Source organism: Salmo salar, chromosome ssa10 (assembly GCF_905237065.1).
Source record: "Salmo salar chromosome ssa10, Ssal_v3.1, whole genome shotgun sequence".
In the NCBI taxonomy this organism is placed as follows: Eukaryota; Metazoa; Chordata; class Actinopteri; order Salmoniformes; family Salmonidae; genus Salmo; species Salmo salar.
In genome coordinates, this window is record NC_059451.1 from 89,068,986 (window position 1) to 89,086,522 (window position 17,537).

The window sequence follows — 17,537 nt, forward strand, 5'->3', positions numbered from 1 at the left end:
CATGCTGCATTTTTATTTGATCACCTACAGGAGCTAGACTCTGGACGGTGACAAGAACACAAACAGCACAGCTGCTAGCTAGGCTATACTGTACCTCTGAAGCCCAGGGGCCACATTTATAACCGTTGCGTACATTTTACAAAAATATTGTGATTTCTAAACTTGGCGCACGCCAAACATACACTCTTCCCGCTATACGGTAAATCAGACCTATCGTAAAACTGTGCAGGTGTGTTAGAGCATTATAACGCCGCCTAAAAATGACCATTATTAACCTGTTATGGTGACAATAACGCCCTTATTTGCTGCATACTTTGGAAGTATTGGAATTAGGCCAAGAGAGTATCTAAAAGAAATAGCAATGGCCAACGTGATCAAATGTTTTTGGAGGTGTTGGCAGAATGTTTTCTTTTGCAGTGACATTTGCTGTATCTGACCATTTCTGAAACAATTGAAAATTGTTGTGGACCTATAAACAGATCGTTTGAACTCAATACTGTTTTGCATTTACTTTTTCCCGAACCTAAATATGCGCTGCCCGTGAATTCTGAAACATTGTCTATTCGGGAAGAAATGTGAACTACAATAGGCCTACTTACAGTGGTAGTCTACACATTTCAACTGTCTGTTCACCTCTTCAATTCTACTGTAAGTTATAAACTGCGCTCCCTTTCAGATGCATAGAGTAAAAACGATTGAAATTATAATAGCCTATCTAATAGGCCCAATTATATGAGAGATGCGCATAGTCATTTGTTGTACGGCTACTTCGGTATTATGAACTCATCATGGCCAGAGAAAGTGAGGAATGTATGCTGCAATGGTTATGATGTATATAAATGAAATACTGTCTACTCAAGAAATTTCACATTACAGTATTCAGACATCAAACGTCAATGGAAAAGGTGAGCCGTCTGTTCTACCATTAAGTTAAACTGCGCTTCGGATTTTTGTTATGAATAAGAGTGTCATCATACAGTATATTCCCCATTTGCACAAGGCTACTATAGGGTAGTTTTGCCTTCTTGCAATGCAATACTTCAACCTCTAGAAACTGTGTAGTCCTACGCATGGTCTAAAGATTGCGGGATGATAAGCACATTCTCAAGTCAAGTTACGTTCTTCTAAATGCCAACTTTTGCGTGTTTTGGAGCATATTCTGTGCATACACAACGTTTATAAATGAGGCCCCAGGTGCCTTAACAGTTACTCAATTATAAATATTGAAATTAGAGGCCCTCTCTAATTCTGATAATGAATGTGCAGAGAGCTCTGACCACATTGAGCATATGAGGCTGCACTACACTGCCATGGCCATAAATCTAAATGGGAAGAAAAGCTTTCAGACATTACCCAGTCATTGACTCTTTCCAACCTACAGTACATGTTGCTGGAGCTCTCAGCAATGGGTGTTCCTCCTAGACACTGGTATGGTAAATATACCTGGGGTTACCATGGCGTGGGTACCCCTGATACATCTACCAGTCTGGAGCAACGGATCAACATGTGTGTGTTACCATGCCAACATCTGGAAGTGGTAGGGCTCCCAAACCAAACCAAACCTCAGAGCTTCCCATGTTGGGGAGTAGTGAACTACATATAGTTAAACTAGTCATTTAACTACATTTGCAGTAGCTTGGTGGTAGTTGAACTAAATTCAAATCTAGGTAGTGTTTTCAGTAGTTAATTACTGTTTTTACATGTAGCGGTGTAGCTAACTACTGGAACTACACACTACATTTTTAGTTAAACTTTTTTTCCGTAGGGGTGGCATTAGTGTAGCTTAACTTCTTTCAGTGTGAAGTAATTGGTAGCTTGGTAAACTATGTTCTCAGAGTAGCTTCCACAACACAGAGATTCACACATCACAAGGACAAACCAATTATGGCTGCGTTTAGACAGGCGGCCCAATTCTGATATTTTTTCCACTAATTGGTCTTTTGACCAATCACATCAGATCTTTTCACATCAGATCTTTTTCAGAGCTGATCTGATTGGTCAAAAGACCAATTAGTGAAATAAGGATCATATTTGGGCTGCCTGTCTAAATGCAGCCTTAGTGTTCGTTATTAGAACTATTGAGCAGGATTACAATGTTTCAGACAGAGAGATTCTAGAAGTCCTGAATGTGTCAGTAGTATTGAGACAAAAGGGAGGGCCTGCTCAGCTCTGCTCTGTCAGTGTAAACGCAGCGTTCCAGATGGGTTAAGGCAGCGTTGTGGGCTGGCAGGTCTTCAGACAGCCTGCCATTAGGCCATAATGGTATTAAATTAATCACATCTCAGTGTGACAGAGTGGGGATGAAGGCTTAATCAGGGGCCCAGAGTGTGAGCCAGATAATATCTTGTCGCCCTTGTCGTGTCTTCCTGCCGCTATTGATTGAGTGTGGGTATTATTAAGACAGTCCTGGCCAGGGCACAGTCAGTCCCTCAGCACAGGGAAGAAGGAAGAGGGGCTTCTAGTTAGCCTCTTGTCTAGCAGAACAGTAGGCCTCACATACAGAGACTCCTATAATCTCCTAGGTGAAACAAAAATGCACAGTATGCAGGTATCAATGAATTACATTGACTTGTACATCATTGACTACTCTACTTTATAGATAGCTACAAATATTTGATGACATTACAGTTTGCATTGAGTTGACCTAACTAGTCAGTTTTAGTTTCTTGAACTCAGTTTTATTTAAAGTAAGTGGAGAGCCTTCCAAATGAGTCAAGCTATAGCCTCAGGATTGATGATGTAATTAGATGGATGCATGAGAGGTTAAGCACTTATTCAATGTGAGTCCAAGTCATTAAGTGTGTTTGCTGACTTAAACCATTCTTGCTAGAGTGTCTTTAATAATTGACTCTAAAGTTGACCCATTTTGGTTTTACACCAGTAACCTTCTGAGTAGCAAATAGTTATGGGTCCAAAATGATAGGTCTTACTCTGAAATGGTCACAAACCCAAGCTAAAGTGTTATAACATGGTCATTTAGCAGGCACTTTTATCCAAAGCATTGTACAGTACTGCCTTTGACAAAGACATTGCATTTGACAAAGAAGGTTTTGCAAGGTAACCTGAATAGCAGAGGACAGAGTGAATATTTAAGTCTAGAGGGCAGGCACGTCTAGATGACTTTTACTCGTGGAATACAATCAGGCAATTAGGACTTTGGTTTTCAACATCAAAAGGGTGACTGTAGAAGCCATCCTGACCTTCTCTTGTAACCCTGCCTCTCTTCTTCTCTTCTGTTGAGAGCAGTCGGAGGAGGAGGAAATAGATTTGGTGAGTTTTGAGAAAAATGGCTGAATGAACACACTTTCAATTTCATCGTAACAACAACGAGGCAAATAGATAAGTAATAACATGTTCAGGAGTGAAGGCTGTTCTTGAACTGTAGATTTGAATACCTTGAACTGAGTTTATTGAATTTATTTGATTGAATGGATTTTCTTTTTATAAAGACTAAATTGAGAAATGAAGAGCAGCGTCAGTGTTTCACTGCATGTCATGAACCTGGCAAGATGCCTGAACCTGTCTAATGTGCTGAGCACCGCCACTCCCATGTGTTGTTCAGGGAATGCTTGAATGTTTCTGTTTGTTTGTGAGTGAGCACACGATGCACACATTCACTAGAACTATTAGACAGATCATTATCACTCCTGCGTCTTGTTACTTCAAGAAAGTAGTTTGGACACACATCGTTACATACAGGTGAAGTCGAAAGTTTAAATACACTTAGGTTGGAGTCATTAAAACTCACTTTTCAACCACTCCACAAATTTCTTGTTAACAAACTATAGTTTTGGCAAGTCGGTTAGGACATCTACTTTGTGCATGACACAAGTAATTTTTCTAACAATTGTTTACAGACAGATTATTTCACTTATAATTCACTGTATCCCAATTCCAGTGGGTCAGAAGTTTACATACACTAAGTTGACTGTGCCTTTAAACAGCATGGAAAATTGCCCAAAATGATGTCATGGCTTTAGAAGCTTCTGATAGGCTAATTGACATCATTTGAGTCAATTGGAGGTGTACCTGTGGATGTATTTCAAGGCCTACCTTCAAACTCGGTGCCTCTTTGCTTGACATCATGGGAAAATCAAAAGACATCAGCCAAGACCTCAGAAAAAGATTGTAGACCTCCAAAAGTCTGGTTCATCATTGGGAGCAATTTCCAAATGCCTGAAAGTACCATGTTCATCTATACAAACAATTGTACGGAAGTATAAACACCATGGGACCACGCAGCCGTCATACCGCTCAGGAAGGAGACACGCTCTCTCTCCTAGAGATGAACGTACTTTGGTGTGAAAAGTGCAAATCAATCCCAGAACAACAGCAAAGGACCTTGTGAAGATGCTGGAGGAAACACGTACAAAAGTATCTACCGTAAATTCCGGACTATAAGCCGCAACTTTTTTCCCAGGCTTTGAACCTCGCGGCTTAAACAATGACGCGGCTAATATATGGATTTTTCCCGCTTTCAATTTTTTTTTTCAAAAAAACACATTCTGTGACGTGCTCAGTTTTTTGGCGGCATGAAGCTTTCATTAGACCAATGAAATTGCCGAACGGGTTAAGGTCAAACAACTTTTTTGTTTACTGTTTAGATTAAATCGAGCGCTCTCAAACTTCCCATCATTCTGATTACGGTAGTCATTTTGTCACCCTCGTCATGGCAAAGACACGGAGAAATGCATATGATGCAGCTTTCAAGTTGAAGGCGATTGATCTGGCTGTTGGAAAAGGAAATAGAGCTGCTGCACGGGAGCTTGGTCTTATTAATGAGTCGATGATAAGACGTTGGAAACAGCAGCGTGAGGAATTGACTCAGTGCAAAAAGACAACTAAAGCTTACTGCTAATTTTTTGTTACAAGCCGTGTTTCGTTAAAGCCTATTTATTTTTGTTACAAGCCATGTTTCGTTAAAGCCTATTTATTTTTGTTACAAGCCATGTTTCGTTAAAGCCTGTGTAAAGTTAATTTGTTTCAATGTACCGGTAGGCACCTGCGGCTTATAGACATGTGCGGCTTATTTATGTTCAAAATAAAATAAAAAATGTAATTCAGTGGGTGCGGCTTATATTCAGGTGCGCTTAATAGTCCAGAAATTACGGTATATCCACAGTAAAACGAGTCCTATATCGACATAACCTGAAAGGCTGCTCAGCAAGGAAGAAGCCACTGCTTCAAAACCACCAGAAAAAAGTTAGACTACGGTTTGCAACTGCACATGGGGACAAAGATCGTACTTTTTGGAGAAACGTCCTCTGGTCTGATGAAACAAAAATAGAACTGTTTGGCCATAATGACCATCATTATGTTTGGAGGAAAAAGGGGGAGGCTTGCAAGCCAAAGAACACCATCCAAACCTAGGATTAAATATCAGGAATTGTGAAAATTGGAGTTTAAATGTATTGGGCTAAGGTGCATGTAAACTTCTGACTTCAACAGTATAATTGTTTCATTGTGGATTATGTAATTCTTAGAAGCTTGTTTTTGAACGATGTCATCTGGTTGGAGAGAGTAGGAGCAGCAGATATTTCCAAGGAAGTTATCAAACTGTCATGATGCAATATTGCCTCAAATGAAACCCTCAACTGCACTATATTACAAATTGCCACACCAGAGCTGCTCAGATCACAGAGTAATCATATGATATGACATGCTGTATGTGTTTCCTAGATTGATGCAGTAAAAGGTGTCTCTTGATGTTATTCCCACCCAGATCACAAACAGTCCTGCAGCTCATGCTAACTCTGCCATTTTGCCTCTGTTAGCTGCTAGCAAAATAGTCTCACTTTCACATCAGAACAAACAAGTGTAGCATTAAACGTTTATATTAGAGGGTACATAATGAACAGAATACTATATTCTCAGAAGATTTGACTAAATCATCCATAGATGGATAAATGAGCCAACATTTGACCAGTGAGTGTGTGGTCCTAATGAGTGCCTACCACGATTGGCATTCTGGGAGCTTGTGTGGTCCTGTTGCTGCTGCATGAAGGCACTGTGTTGTGTGACTGTGTGCTTGGGACAGCATGCAGCCACTGCACCCAGGATTGCGGTTTTTTAGGAGTTATGTAGTAGCTGCTATATGTTATAAAAAATTAAGGACCTGTCTCTCATTCTGGCAGTAGTAGTAAGACATCTGTTTTTTTTTTTTAGACATCTTTGGTAGTCATTGAATTAACCATTTTCTTTATTCACAGTCTATAAACAATTTGAGTGCTGAAGAGCATTTGCCTTAGCTTGTAAGGAAATCTGAATACAACAACGAGTGCATGTCAGCACAAATTCCCACTATTGTGTATGGTAAAACGGTATTCTATTTCAGAACTTTATTCCTGTTTCTGATGATCCATAATCTGTTTACAGATTTACCCACAAACAACATTCAATTTATCAATATTGGACAAAAACTGTTTTTAAGTCTTTATGGGATATAGTTTTTTTCTTATTACACATTTTGTCAAACAGCCATCATATAATACAAACACGGCTCAATACGTTATCTGGATTGTAGCTACATGTGACATGAAGCTACAGTGCTACTGCTTGGTGGGAAGTAGTATTGCAACACATTTTTCATTGCTAAGTTATTATAGTCTTATCATATTATGACTTTAAAAAAATGCTGTGCAGCTAATATATACATAACATAACATGTTTTTAGCTATATCAATTTACCATCTTGCACTTTGGGTTCACCACAGTAAGCCTTTACAGCACCCTACAGGGTTGTTTTGTTCATTAAACCTGTTTTCTTTGTACTGTTTACAGAACACCCACAGGATAAGCAGCTCCCAGTCCCAGCTACTGGCCACCCCAGTAGTGTCTGTCACCACCCCCAGTCTGCCCCCCCAAGGCCTGGTCTACTCAGGCATGCCCACCGGCTACAACACCGGTGAGTCTACCCCTCTGTCCCCTGCCACGGCTGCCTCGGCGCTGCCTGCCTGGCTCATACTGATTGGTCTGGTCTCCTGTGGTGAGAGGTGTTGCTGCAGTAGCAGTGGGAGGGGGAGTGTGTGTAACTCACTGTTCTCTGGTGCTGTTGTTGTTGCAGAGTACTCCCTGAGCAGTGCAGAGATCTCCTCCCTACAGGGCTTCGGCTCTCCAGGGCTCTCTTTGGGCTCCATGTCGGCATGGCAACAACATCAACTGGGCCAGGCAGCTCTCAGCTCTTTGGTGTGAGTAACACACTAGCAAACACACACACAAACACATAGACACCCACGCATTAATAGAATATTCAGTGCACACATTATATACACGTTCAAAGTACATAGGTTGGACTCTTTCAAATGTTCATTTTCCAAACACCACTCCAAGTACCTGATCTATGTTACTATCCAAATGGCCACTGACCCCGTGCTGTTCCTCTCTACAGGGGTGGTGGTCACCTACCTCAGGGCTCCAACCTCTCTATCAACACCAGCCAGAACATCAACATCAAGTCAGAGCCCATCTCCCCACCGCGGGAGCGCGTCACCTCCTCTGGCTTCCCCCAGCAGCAGCAGCAGCAGCAGCAGCAGGCGTCCAGCCGGCAGGACCTGGGCCGCTCGCCAGTGGACAGCCTCAGCTCCTCCTGCAGCTCGTACGATGGCAGCGACCGCGAAGACCACCGGCCGGACTTCCACTCCTCGTCCATGGGACTGGGCAGACCCCCAGCCGGCACCGAGGACAACAGGGAGAGCCCCTCTGTCAAGCGCATGCGCATGGACACCTGGGTGACATAGAGTCACTCAGTCAGGCCTCCAGTCACCAGCTAGTCAGATGGAGGGAGGGAGAGGGTAGACTTGGGGGAGAGATGGATGGGGTAGGAAAGGTCCTTATAATTATCATTATAATATTATTATTTAACTCCATTTCATTTTGTAAGAAGGAGAATGGCAAATAAATTAAATACGTCTCACATTAATAAGAAAAACATTCAAGTAGTTGGACTGAATTATGTACACAAACAGATGTTATCAGGTACTGGGTGCGAATTAGATGTTTGCAGGAGTCTGATGTTCAAAGGAAAAAAAAGAAGAAAAAAACGAATCTAGATTATTGTAGTCACTGGTCTAGTCTGGCACTTGTAGTTGCTGTTTTTGCTGTTGTGGTTGCAAATGACAAACAATCCAAAAAGTCAGTGTTGGCTGCTGGCTGAGGGCCCCTGCTTGTGGCGTCCACTGTTAGAGCTCATGTTTCACTACATGGTATAACCTCATACGACTTTAATCTCATACAACTTTGTCTCAATTTGTCTCTTCTATTAACTTATTAAATCAATAGATGTGAAATCAAATTTTAAAACAATTTCGACCTCAGAGACTAAAAAGAGTTGTTGTTTTTCATTTGAAAGAAGTTTCCCTTGTGTGGTTTGAGACAGGAAAAGCTATCCTGTATGGGAAGGACATGGCTCAGAGTCATGTGTTTAGTTCTAAAAGAAATAGGAAATAGTATATTGCAATAATAACATTCATTTTATAATCTGATATATGGGACATTAACATTATGGGAAATTGTCCAGTTGAACTGGTAACATGGTAATAGCAAGAAATCTTCTCATTGCTCCAACAATTCATTGGTAATGTAAGCCAAAGCTGTACTGTATGTTTCTTTCTGTTAATTTGTAGCTATGGTTTCCTAGCAATTCTCTCAAAAACAATTGTTCATTTTAGTTTTGTTTTTACTGTGCTTTGTTACAAACATTATAAAGACATGCAAGCCAGATCTTGAATCAATATCTCAAGCCATGAACACTTGCTGTTCTGTTTGTTAAATTAAACATTTGAGCCAAACACTTTCTTTTGTTATGTAAATAGCAACTTTAATATATATATATATATATCACCTTGGTGTAAGTACGTATGTATTGTACCATCACCAGATTCAAGAAAAAGGTATATTTTTGTGGATTACTGCCATGTTTACAGGGCGAGATCCTTATTAAGTAGATTATTCACTGGTTAATATTTACTATTTTGTTAATTATACTGTACTTTCTTCAAAATTGAATTACTACCGTTATAATCAAAGTGGTTTTCTTTCCAGAGAGTAGTTTTTTGGGTTGTTTTCCCTTTAATAGTGGTGAATGTCTGTCCTTAAGAAATTGTAATAACAGTGATGTAAGGTTAAAGTTCCACTATATCTTATGTTGTGAAGGATAATCTCAACGCTGAGGAAAATATGGTTTAGGGTTAGGCTATTTACCTGTAGCTGCTGAATACACTGCCAACTTTCAAACCCAAGGTCCCATCTCAGCATTGAAAAACCATCCATTGTGATTGTGCTTTGCTCGATTGAAAGACATGCCATTTCATGAACCATGCCAATAAACCTATTTGGGTCGCTCCACGAAAAGAGTGCCTTTTGCGTCACTTTGATATTTGAAGTAGAAATTGTGCACCAATATTGCATTTTAAAAGCCTGTTGTGTTAAATTAAGTGCACTTTAATATACACTGAGTGTACAAAACATTAAGAACACCTTCCTAATATTGAGTTGCACCCCCTCTCCCCTTTTGCCATCAGAACTGCCTCAGTTTGTCGGGGCATGGACTCCAGAGGGATGCTGGCCCATGTTGATTCCAATGCTTCCCACATTTGTGTCAAGTTGGCTGGATGTCCTTTGGGTGGTGGACCATTCTTGATACACACAGAAAACTGTTGAGCGTGAAAAACCCAGCAGAGTTGCAGTTCTTGACACAAACCGGTGCGCCTGGCACCTACTACCATACCCCGTTTAAAGGCACTTAAATATTTTGTCTTACCCATTCACCCTCTGAATGGCAATGATACACAATCCATGTCTCAATTGTCTCAAGGCTTAAAAATCATTATTTAATAACATGTCTCCTCCCCTTCATCTACACTGATTGAAGTGGATTTAACAAGTGACATCAATAAGGGATCATATCTTTCACCTGTATTAAGCTGGTCAGTCTGTCATGGAAAGCGTTTTGTACACTAATATAATTTTTAATATGAATAAAAGCTTTCTAAAGTGCCCAAAATCTGCATTTTGACATGTCCCGTGTCACTTCAAGGAAGATTTTAACCCACTTAATTGCAAAATCTCTCCAAGTTTCACCATCATTGTAAAGCCGTAGTTATTTTGTTGCTTTGACAAAGTTATTTCTGGACATTATTTATTTCATGTGATAATGATTAGTTTACATCTGTCCCTCATTTTAAGGTGAAACCAGTTACTTGAACTGAACTCTCGTTTTAATATGGTGAAACTATTCCTTTTTAAATATATATTTTTTCAAAATAAATATTGAACATCTAATGGTCAAATCATACAGTAAAAGCAGGTGAGCTGGTTCTACTCTTTTTGGCAATTTTCTGGTGTTTTGTGGTGGAAAACTGAGTGAGTTGAACATTATACGTCAACCTTGTTACTCATAGATAGACAGGCTAGAATTTTTTACTTTTTAAAAAATGTGTGAAGCTTGCATTCAATTGCCACTTTCTGTTGCACACAACAAGCTTCCATTCCCCCTGTCAAAGGGGGATTTGTGGATGATTTGTTTTTTGTTTTATTCCGATTTTTCAGGGTTGCTGCAGCACCCTCAGCAGCCGTATTTCCCACACTTCATTTTTTTATTTAACCTCTTGAGATGAGAAAACTAGTTTATGAAGTTGAACATATGCTCGTTATGACAGAATGTAAAAGTAGGTGGAATCTAAAGTTTTTTTTACCAAGTTAATACTTCTCAAAAGGCACCGAATTGGTGGAACGACCCATTTATGGTTAATTAAACGATCCATTGATGGATCACTCTCTGGTGAAATTGTTCACACTTATGAGTAAATTAAGTTGCAAACATTGTAAATAGCATAGCCTAAATGTAATCCTCAGTCATGATTATGTATAAGATTAATCAGTTTTATAAATTGGCACAGCAAAATACCCTATGTTTGAGGCCCATCACTAGTAGGAAATGAACAACCCTGAAATCATGATCCCATAAGAAGGGTGTAGTACTGGTGAGTGGCAGCAGCCATTTTCTGTTTCACTGTTGTATATTTGCCTGTGTGTGCATATCAGACCATGCAAGCATGTATGTCATTGTCTGTTACATGTGGCCTTGGCTTGCATTATACCCCATCCCCACAGTGGTAAAGTGTCAGAGAATTCAGCAGCTAATACATAGTAGAGACAATGCAACAGAATAGACTTGATCTGACACTGCTGGATTGCACACATTTGTATGAGAAGTTTGCTGTACAAAAGGAGTATCTCTTTACATTTGCTATATTTTGCCTTGTGTGTTTCTCCTCCACGCCTGTCTCCACCCCTTCATTTGATCCATAGCAGTTGGCAATAAGCCAATAGTGATCTATGCAGTTTCCAACTCATACTCTGCCCAGATGCGGACCCTTAAAAAACGTCACTTAAAGGGTCCAATCTACTATGAAATGTTATTGCATGTCCCATATAGTCAGGGAGCTGGATAGCCAGTTGCACATAAAATTTTATCAATGTCTACCTTTTTGAACAAATTATTTTCCTCAGTCTTGATCAATTCAGAATTATTTTAGACATGCATAAGAAACACAGCATAACTTATTTAATATCCATTTGAACACATGTCAGGTTACAGAACAGCAATAATACCATTACACTATTCTAACAAGACTTTAGCAGTCTTTTTTTTCATAGCTTCATTACAAATGACATGCACACTTTAGCACTTGATAGGATATCAGGGAATTTTTCTAGCTTCACTCTTTATATGCACGGTTAGAAAATAGCCTTATCCCAAAGAATTACTCATGTTATAAATCAAGAAAAGCCTCACATAGCTCCAAACTAACGCCACTACAGCTAAAGAAGCTGACAAACATTACAGAACATAAGAGACTGGTTAGTCTTTCCCACTCTGCCCTCCCCTGAAATAAGATTCACACAAGGAATGTATAGAGAACGTAAAGTGATACACTTGCTCTTTTGGGCTATGTGCTGTGTAAAAACCTGCACAACTATTGAATGTGAAAGAACAGGATTATAGGAGACAACAGAACTTTGTTGCAAGAACTTTCTTCACTTTGCTGTGCAAGAGTACACTGCTTTGCTGTATGGCTTTTATAAACAGAACTATGTATTTGGTAATTGTTTGTAGTTAATAGTTCACTTCAAGAAGCTGTTTGCGGTTTGGATGCTCAAACCGTTTGGCGGCACAAGCTGGACTTTGTTGCCATGAATGAAACAAAATCAAGAGAGAATTTTAAGTTAATCTGCATTTTATTTCCCTTGAATGATAAAGATACCATGCTAGAGATTGTTGTAAAAATGTGTGTTCTACATTCACTAAAGTAAAACTATTGGCTTCTACTGTCTATTTTAGGTTCTCTCACTTATTCTGTAAATTAAGTGAACAACTTTCTTACCTAGATTTTGTCCACCTGTGATGTCCCAAACAATAGAGACTGTCAGCTTTATTAAACACCTCAATGTATGCTCAAACACTAACTCCATGTGCCTTCATAAGGGAGTGATGGAGAAGTGTCATAATTATTCACATGCATCATTTAATATAGATCAGCCCAAGTTGGATCTCATAATACATAAGTGCAGTAAGTGCATTTTGAAACTGAATCGTTCACATTGCTTTTACTGATTTAGTATAACTTTCACTGATATTTTGGGAAAACCATGATGTAGTCAGGCAAGAATGTTGAACTAGTGTGGAAGAGTGCAGTACCAATACTTACCAGCAGGTGGTGTAAAAACAATCTATTCACATCCATATCTAACACTGGAAGTCCTGCATATCCTGACCATATTCATTCAATGTATTTACCTCCATGAATATGCTAACATTATTACTACCAGTAAATAGTGGACCCTACTGTCAGGGGTGTGTGAATCATAAGGAGTCAGATGGAATCAAGTGCAAAATGCTGTTTATTTACAGGTTTTGGGCTAGAAGGTGAGCTGGATCCATGAGTAGGCCTATTTACAAACTGTTCAGAACTCTGTCCTAGGATGTAGACTAAAATAACTGACAATAGGCCTAATCTACATAGCCAATAACTGAAGCTATGACTGGTTTCTGCAGATCGCCTCCAAACAGTGGTGGTGCATGGGTAAATATCAGTTGGGAAGCCAAGCCAAGTCAGTAAAAAAAGCCATATTACAACCTGTGGTGATAATTGTGTTGTTTGCTTTATAACCCATTTCTTCATACGCCACCGTGATATACAATAAGGCAGAGACAACAAAAACACTACAGTCACACAGTGGCGGAATAAATTCAACTACACATACGTTGGTTTCATCACAAAGTCCACAAAGTAAATATTGCATGTAACAAACAGTAATGACCTGCTACATGGTCAACTACTGATATAAAACCCAGGAGTTACCTCAATCAGCAGAAAGACAATAACACTGCCTCAACTACTGATTTAAAACCCAGGAGTTACCTCAATCAGCAGAAAGACAATAACACTTCCTCAACTACTGATATAAAACCCAGGAGTTACCTCAATCAGCAGAAAGACAACAGCACTGCCTCAACTACTGGTTTAAAACCCAGGAGTTACCTCAATCAGCAGAAAGACAATAACACTGCCTCAACTACTGATATAAAACCCAGGAGTTACCTCAATCAGCAGAAAGACAATAACACTGCCTCAACTACTGGTTTAAAACCCAGGAGTTACCTCAATCAGCAGAAAGACAACAGCACTGCCTCAACTACTGGTTTAAAACCCAGGAGTTACCTCAATCAGCAGAAAGACAACAGCATACTGGTTTAAAACCCAGGAGATACCTCAATCAGCAGAAAGACAACAACACTGCCTCAACTACTGATTTAAAACCCAGGAGTTACCTCAATCAGCAGAAAGACAACAACACTGCCTCAACTACTGATTTAAAACCCAGGAGTTACCTCAATCAGCAGAAAGACAACAACACTGCCTCAACTACTGATTTAAAACCCAGGAGTTACCTCAATCAGCAGAAAGACAACAGCACTGCCTCAACTACTGATTTAAAACCCAGGAGTTACCTCAATCAGCAGAAAGACAACAACACTGCCTCAACTACTGATTTAAAACCCAGGAGTTACCTCAATCAGCAGAAAGACAACAACACTGCCTCAACTACTGATTTAAAACCCAGGAGTTACCTCAATCAGCAGAAAGACAACAGAACTGCCTCAACTACTGATTTAAAACCCAGGAGTTACCTCAATCAGCAGAAAGACAACAACACTGCCTCAACTACTGATTTAAAACCCAGGAGTTACCTCAATCAGCAGAAAGACAACAACACTGCCTGAGCTATTCCAGCACCAGTTCAAGTTAAACATTTAAATCATCATATCAACAAGGCTACATGCTTTGTTTAATACCGTGAAAACAAACTTGAAGATACCTGAAACAATTTAGTCAAATCAATGTTGCTAAATATCATGCGACTGTCCACGGTATTGAATTCTCTCTCTCTGTGTGTGTGTGTGTGTGTGTGTGTGTGTGTGTGTGTGTGTGTGTGTGTGTGTGTGTGTGTGTGTGTGTGTGTGTGTGTGTGTGTGTGTGTGTGTATAAAAATGATTTTGGGACTCAACCTACTTGTAGACTAGTTAGTTGAACCCCAATGCCGTCCTCCTCTCCTTCATGTTGGCAAAACAGTATATGGCTCTTTTTTAATTTGTTTATTTCACCTTTATTGAACCAGGTAGGCCAGTTGAGAACAAGTTCTCATTTACAACTGCATCCTGGCCAAGATAAAGCAAAGCAGTGAGACACAAACAACAACACAGAGTTACACATAAACAAACGTATGGTCAATAACACAACAGAAAGATCTATGTACAGTGTGTGCAAATGTAGAAGAGTAGGGAGGTAGGCAATACAGAGGCCATGGAGGCGAAATATTTACAATTTAGCATTAACACTGGAGTGATAGATGTGCAGATGATAATGTGCAGATGATGATGTGCAAGTAGAGATACTGGGGTGTCAGCTTTATTAAACACCTCAATGTATGCTCAAACACTAACTCCATGTGCCTTCATAAGGGAGTGATGGAGAAGTGTCATAATTATTCACATGCATCATTTTATATAGATCAGCCCAAGTTGGATCTCATAATACATAAGTGCAGTAAGTGCATTTTGAAACTGAATAGTTCACATTGCTTTTACTGATTTAGTATAACTTTCACTGATATTTTGGGAAAACCATGATGTAGACAGGCAAGAATGTTGAACTAGTGTGGAAGAGTGCAGTACCAATACTTACCAGCAGGCGGTGTAAAAACAATCTATTCACATCCATATCTAACACTGGAACTCCTGCATAGCCTGACCATATTCATTCAATGTATTTACCTCCATGAATATGCTAACATTATTACTACCAGTAAATAGTGAACCCTACTGTCAGGGTAAAAGAGCAGTGCAAAAGAGCAAGAGGGTAAGTAATAATATGGGGATGAGGTAGTTGGGTGTGCTATTTACAGATTGGCTGTGTACAGGTACAGTGATTGGTAAACTGCTCTGACAGCTGATGCTTAAAGTTTGAGAGGGAGATATAAAACTCCAGCTTCATTGATTTTTGCAATTCGTTCCAGTCATTGGCAGCAGAGAACTGGAAGGAAAAGTGGCCAAATGAAGTGTTGGCTTTGGCTCTGTCATACAGTATTTCTTTTAGTTTTTGTTGTCATAGACTGAAATGCTTGCTAGCCTAACTTCCTCACATGGGCAACAATGAACCAGTTAAGTTAGCTAGCTACATTGAACAAACATATAAACGCAGCATGCAACAATTTCAAAGATTCCAGTAGACCAGAAACAGACACGTTTTTATGAGAATTACATTTTGCATTGGATGTGATTTGATTGGCTGGAAGCCAAATCCAAACTGGCCTACCCTTTGCGTGGGCATTTTGCTGTGCCAGGACAACCCACAGTTGAGCTCAGCTCAATACTGATTGACTCATTTTTTACTTTTTTTATCAAGGGAGGCCAAATGCTTTTTGGCATCAATCAATCAAATGCTACAGCGGCAACATGTCATGCTCTTTTGTTTCAGACAGCGTAAGATACATGTGCTACACTTACTGAGACAGAGGGGCGCTGTTTCCCTCATTCGGATGATTTCTCTGGTGAGATTCAGCCACTTGCAAATTAAAGGGAAATTATGAAAACACAGAGAAACGAAAGATACATTATTTTATCATTGACATTTTTTATTGGTCAAATATTTGGAGAAGCCTGGCTTCCCTTGGCATCCATGAATACACACCACTGACTCCAAACTAGGCATAGCGCCTAACTGAACAGGAATTTAATCTAGAATCATTATTTCTCAAAAGCTAATATACCAATAACAAATACATTATACATTTCACAATAACCGGTCATAGCCTAAAATCACATATATTCAGCATAGAACACAGCGCGCACCTGCTGGATATCTATCGACGGTGACCAGCGTACTTTCCAAATCACTCTCAGTCCACAAACAATCTGCAGTAGTGAAAAACTTGAGTAGGCCGCAGGTTGTTGATACAATGTAACTTTAAACTGTTAATAAGCGACATTTCTTTGCGTCTCATTGTGTAATAACCGGGGGCATATCTATCAACAGGAATATATGCTGGTAACCGCAAACCCACTGCACTTCACTCATGTTTGCGCAGATCAAGTATGCATATATTTGCGCAGTCTTGCAAGAATTGGAAAATGTTCTTGCTGGCGCTCGCTTTGCCTTCCTTGTTGTTTTCCTTACAAATGATAACTTTAGACATGTGTGCGTTCCTATCAAAGTAAGTTCCTTATTTTCTGTATATTGTGTTGTCGTTTCTAGTGTAGGCACATAGAGTATGTATGCATGCATGTATGTATGTATGTAGCATAATGTATTTACAGTTTTCAAGTAGTTGTGCCAAATAAGGCATTCCGATTATTGCATCTATTGTAATGGACACCTATGATGTGTGTGTAACAGTGTAGGTTCCGTCCCTCTCTTCGCCCCAACCTGGGCTCGAACCAGGGACCCTTGCACACATCAACAACTGACACCCACCGAAGCATCATTACCCATCGCGCCACAAAAGCCACGGCCCTTGCAACGCCAGGGGAACAACCACTTCAGGTCTCAGAGCGAGTGAAATCGCTGATTGAAACGCTATTAGAGCACACCACCGCTAACTAACTAGCCATTTCACATCGGTTACATGTGTAAAATACTTTTGAAGGTTGTACTGATGATAATGATATTTGCCAGCTATGTGTGGTGCCATGTTTGATGACATTATACAATGCATTCTGGGTGTCACGTAATCTGTCAGACCAAAGATGTTTTAATGAGGTGAAGGAATGGTTCACTCATCTTTTGGGTAAACTTACGGAAGTGAATGAAGGGAAGTGGATGATCGTAGACGACACACCCCCTTAAACATGCATACAAGCTACCCATCCTCGGATTTCTTTTGATTTCTAGAAAGTGTTTTACTCAATTATTTCGATCAATGGTGAGCTCGCCCGTGATGTGATTAATTATATATAGTAATTGCTATTAGCTAATTCA

The 17,537-nt window shown here is 39.8% G+C and overlaps 1 protein-coding gene across 6 annotated transcripts in view; it reads left to right on the forward strand.

The window, feature by feature from the left end:
- The window catches only part of LOC106560805 (myocyte-specific enhancer factor 2A), a 94,948-nt gene extending 82,616 nt beyond the window's left edge, over positions 1-12,332 (forward strand). For 4 of the 6 annotated variants that reach the window (XM_014124111.2, XM_014124112.2, XM_014124110.2 and 1 more), the window contains 4 exons: positions 3,247-3,270; positions 6,781-6,904; positions 7,064-7,187; positions 7,388-12,332. In XM_014124111.2, the coding sequence (XP_013979586.1) occupies positions 3,247-3,270; positions 6,781-6,904; positions 7,064-7,187; positions 7,388-7,736 (621 nt within the window). In that variant the 3' untranslated portion in view covers positions 7,737-12,332. The remainder of the gene's footprint in view (positions 1-3,246; positions 3,271-6,780; positions 6,905-7,063; positions 7,188-7,387) is intronic. The other 2 variants (XM_014124114.2, XM_014124113.2) reach the window with 1 other exon arrangement.
- The last annotated feature ends 5,205 nt before the right edge of the window (positions 12,333-17,537 follow it).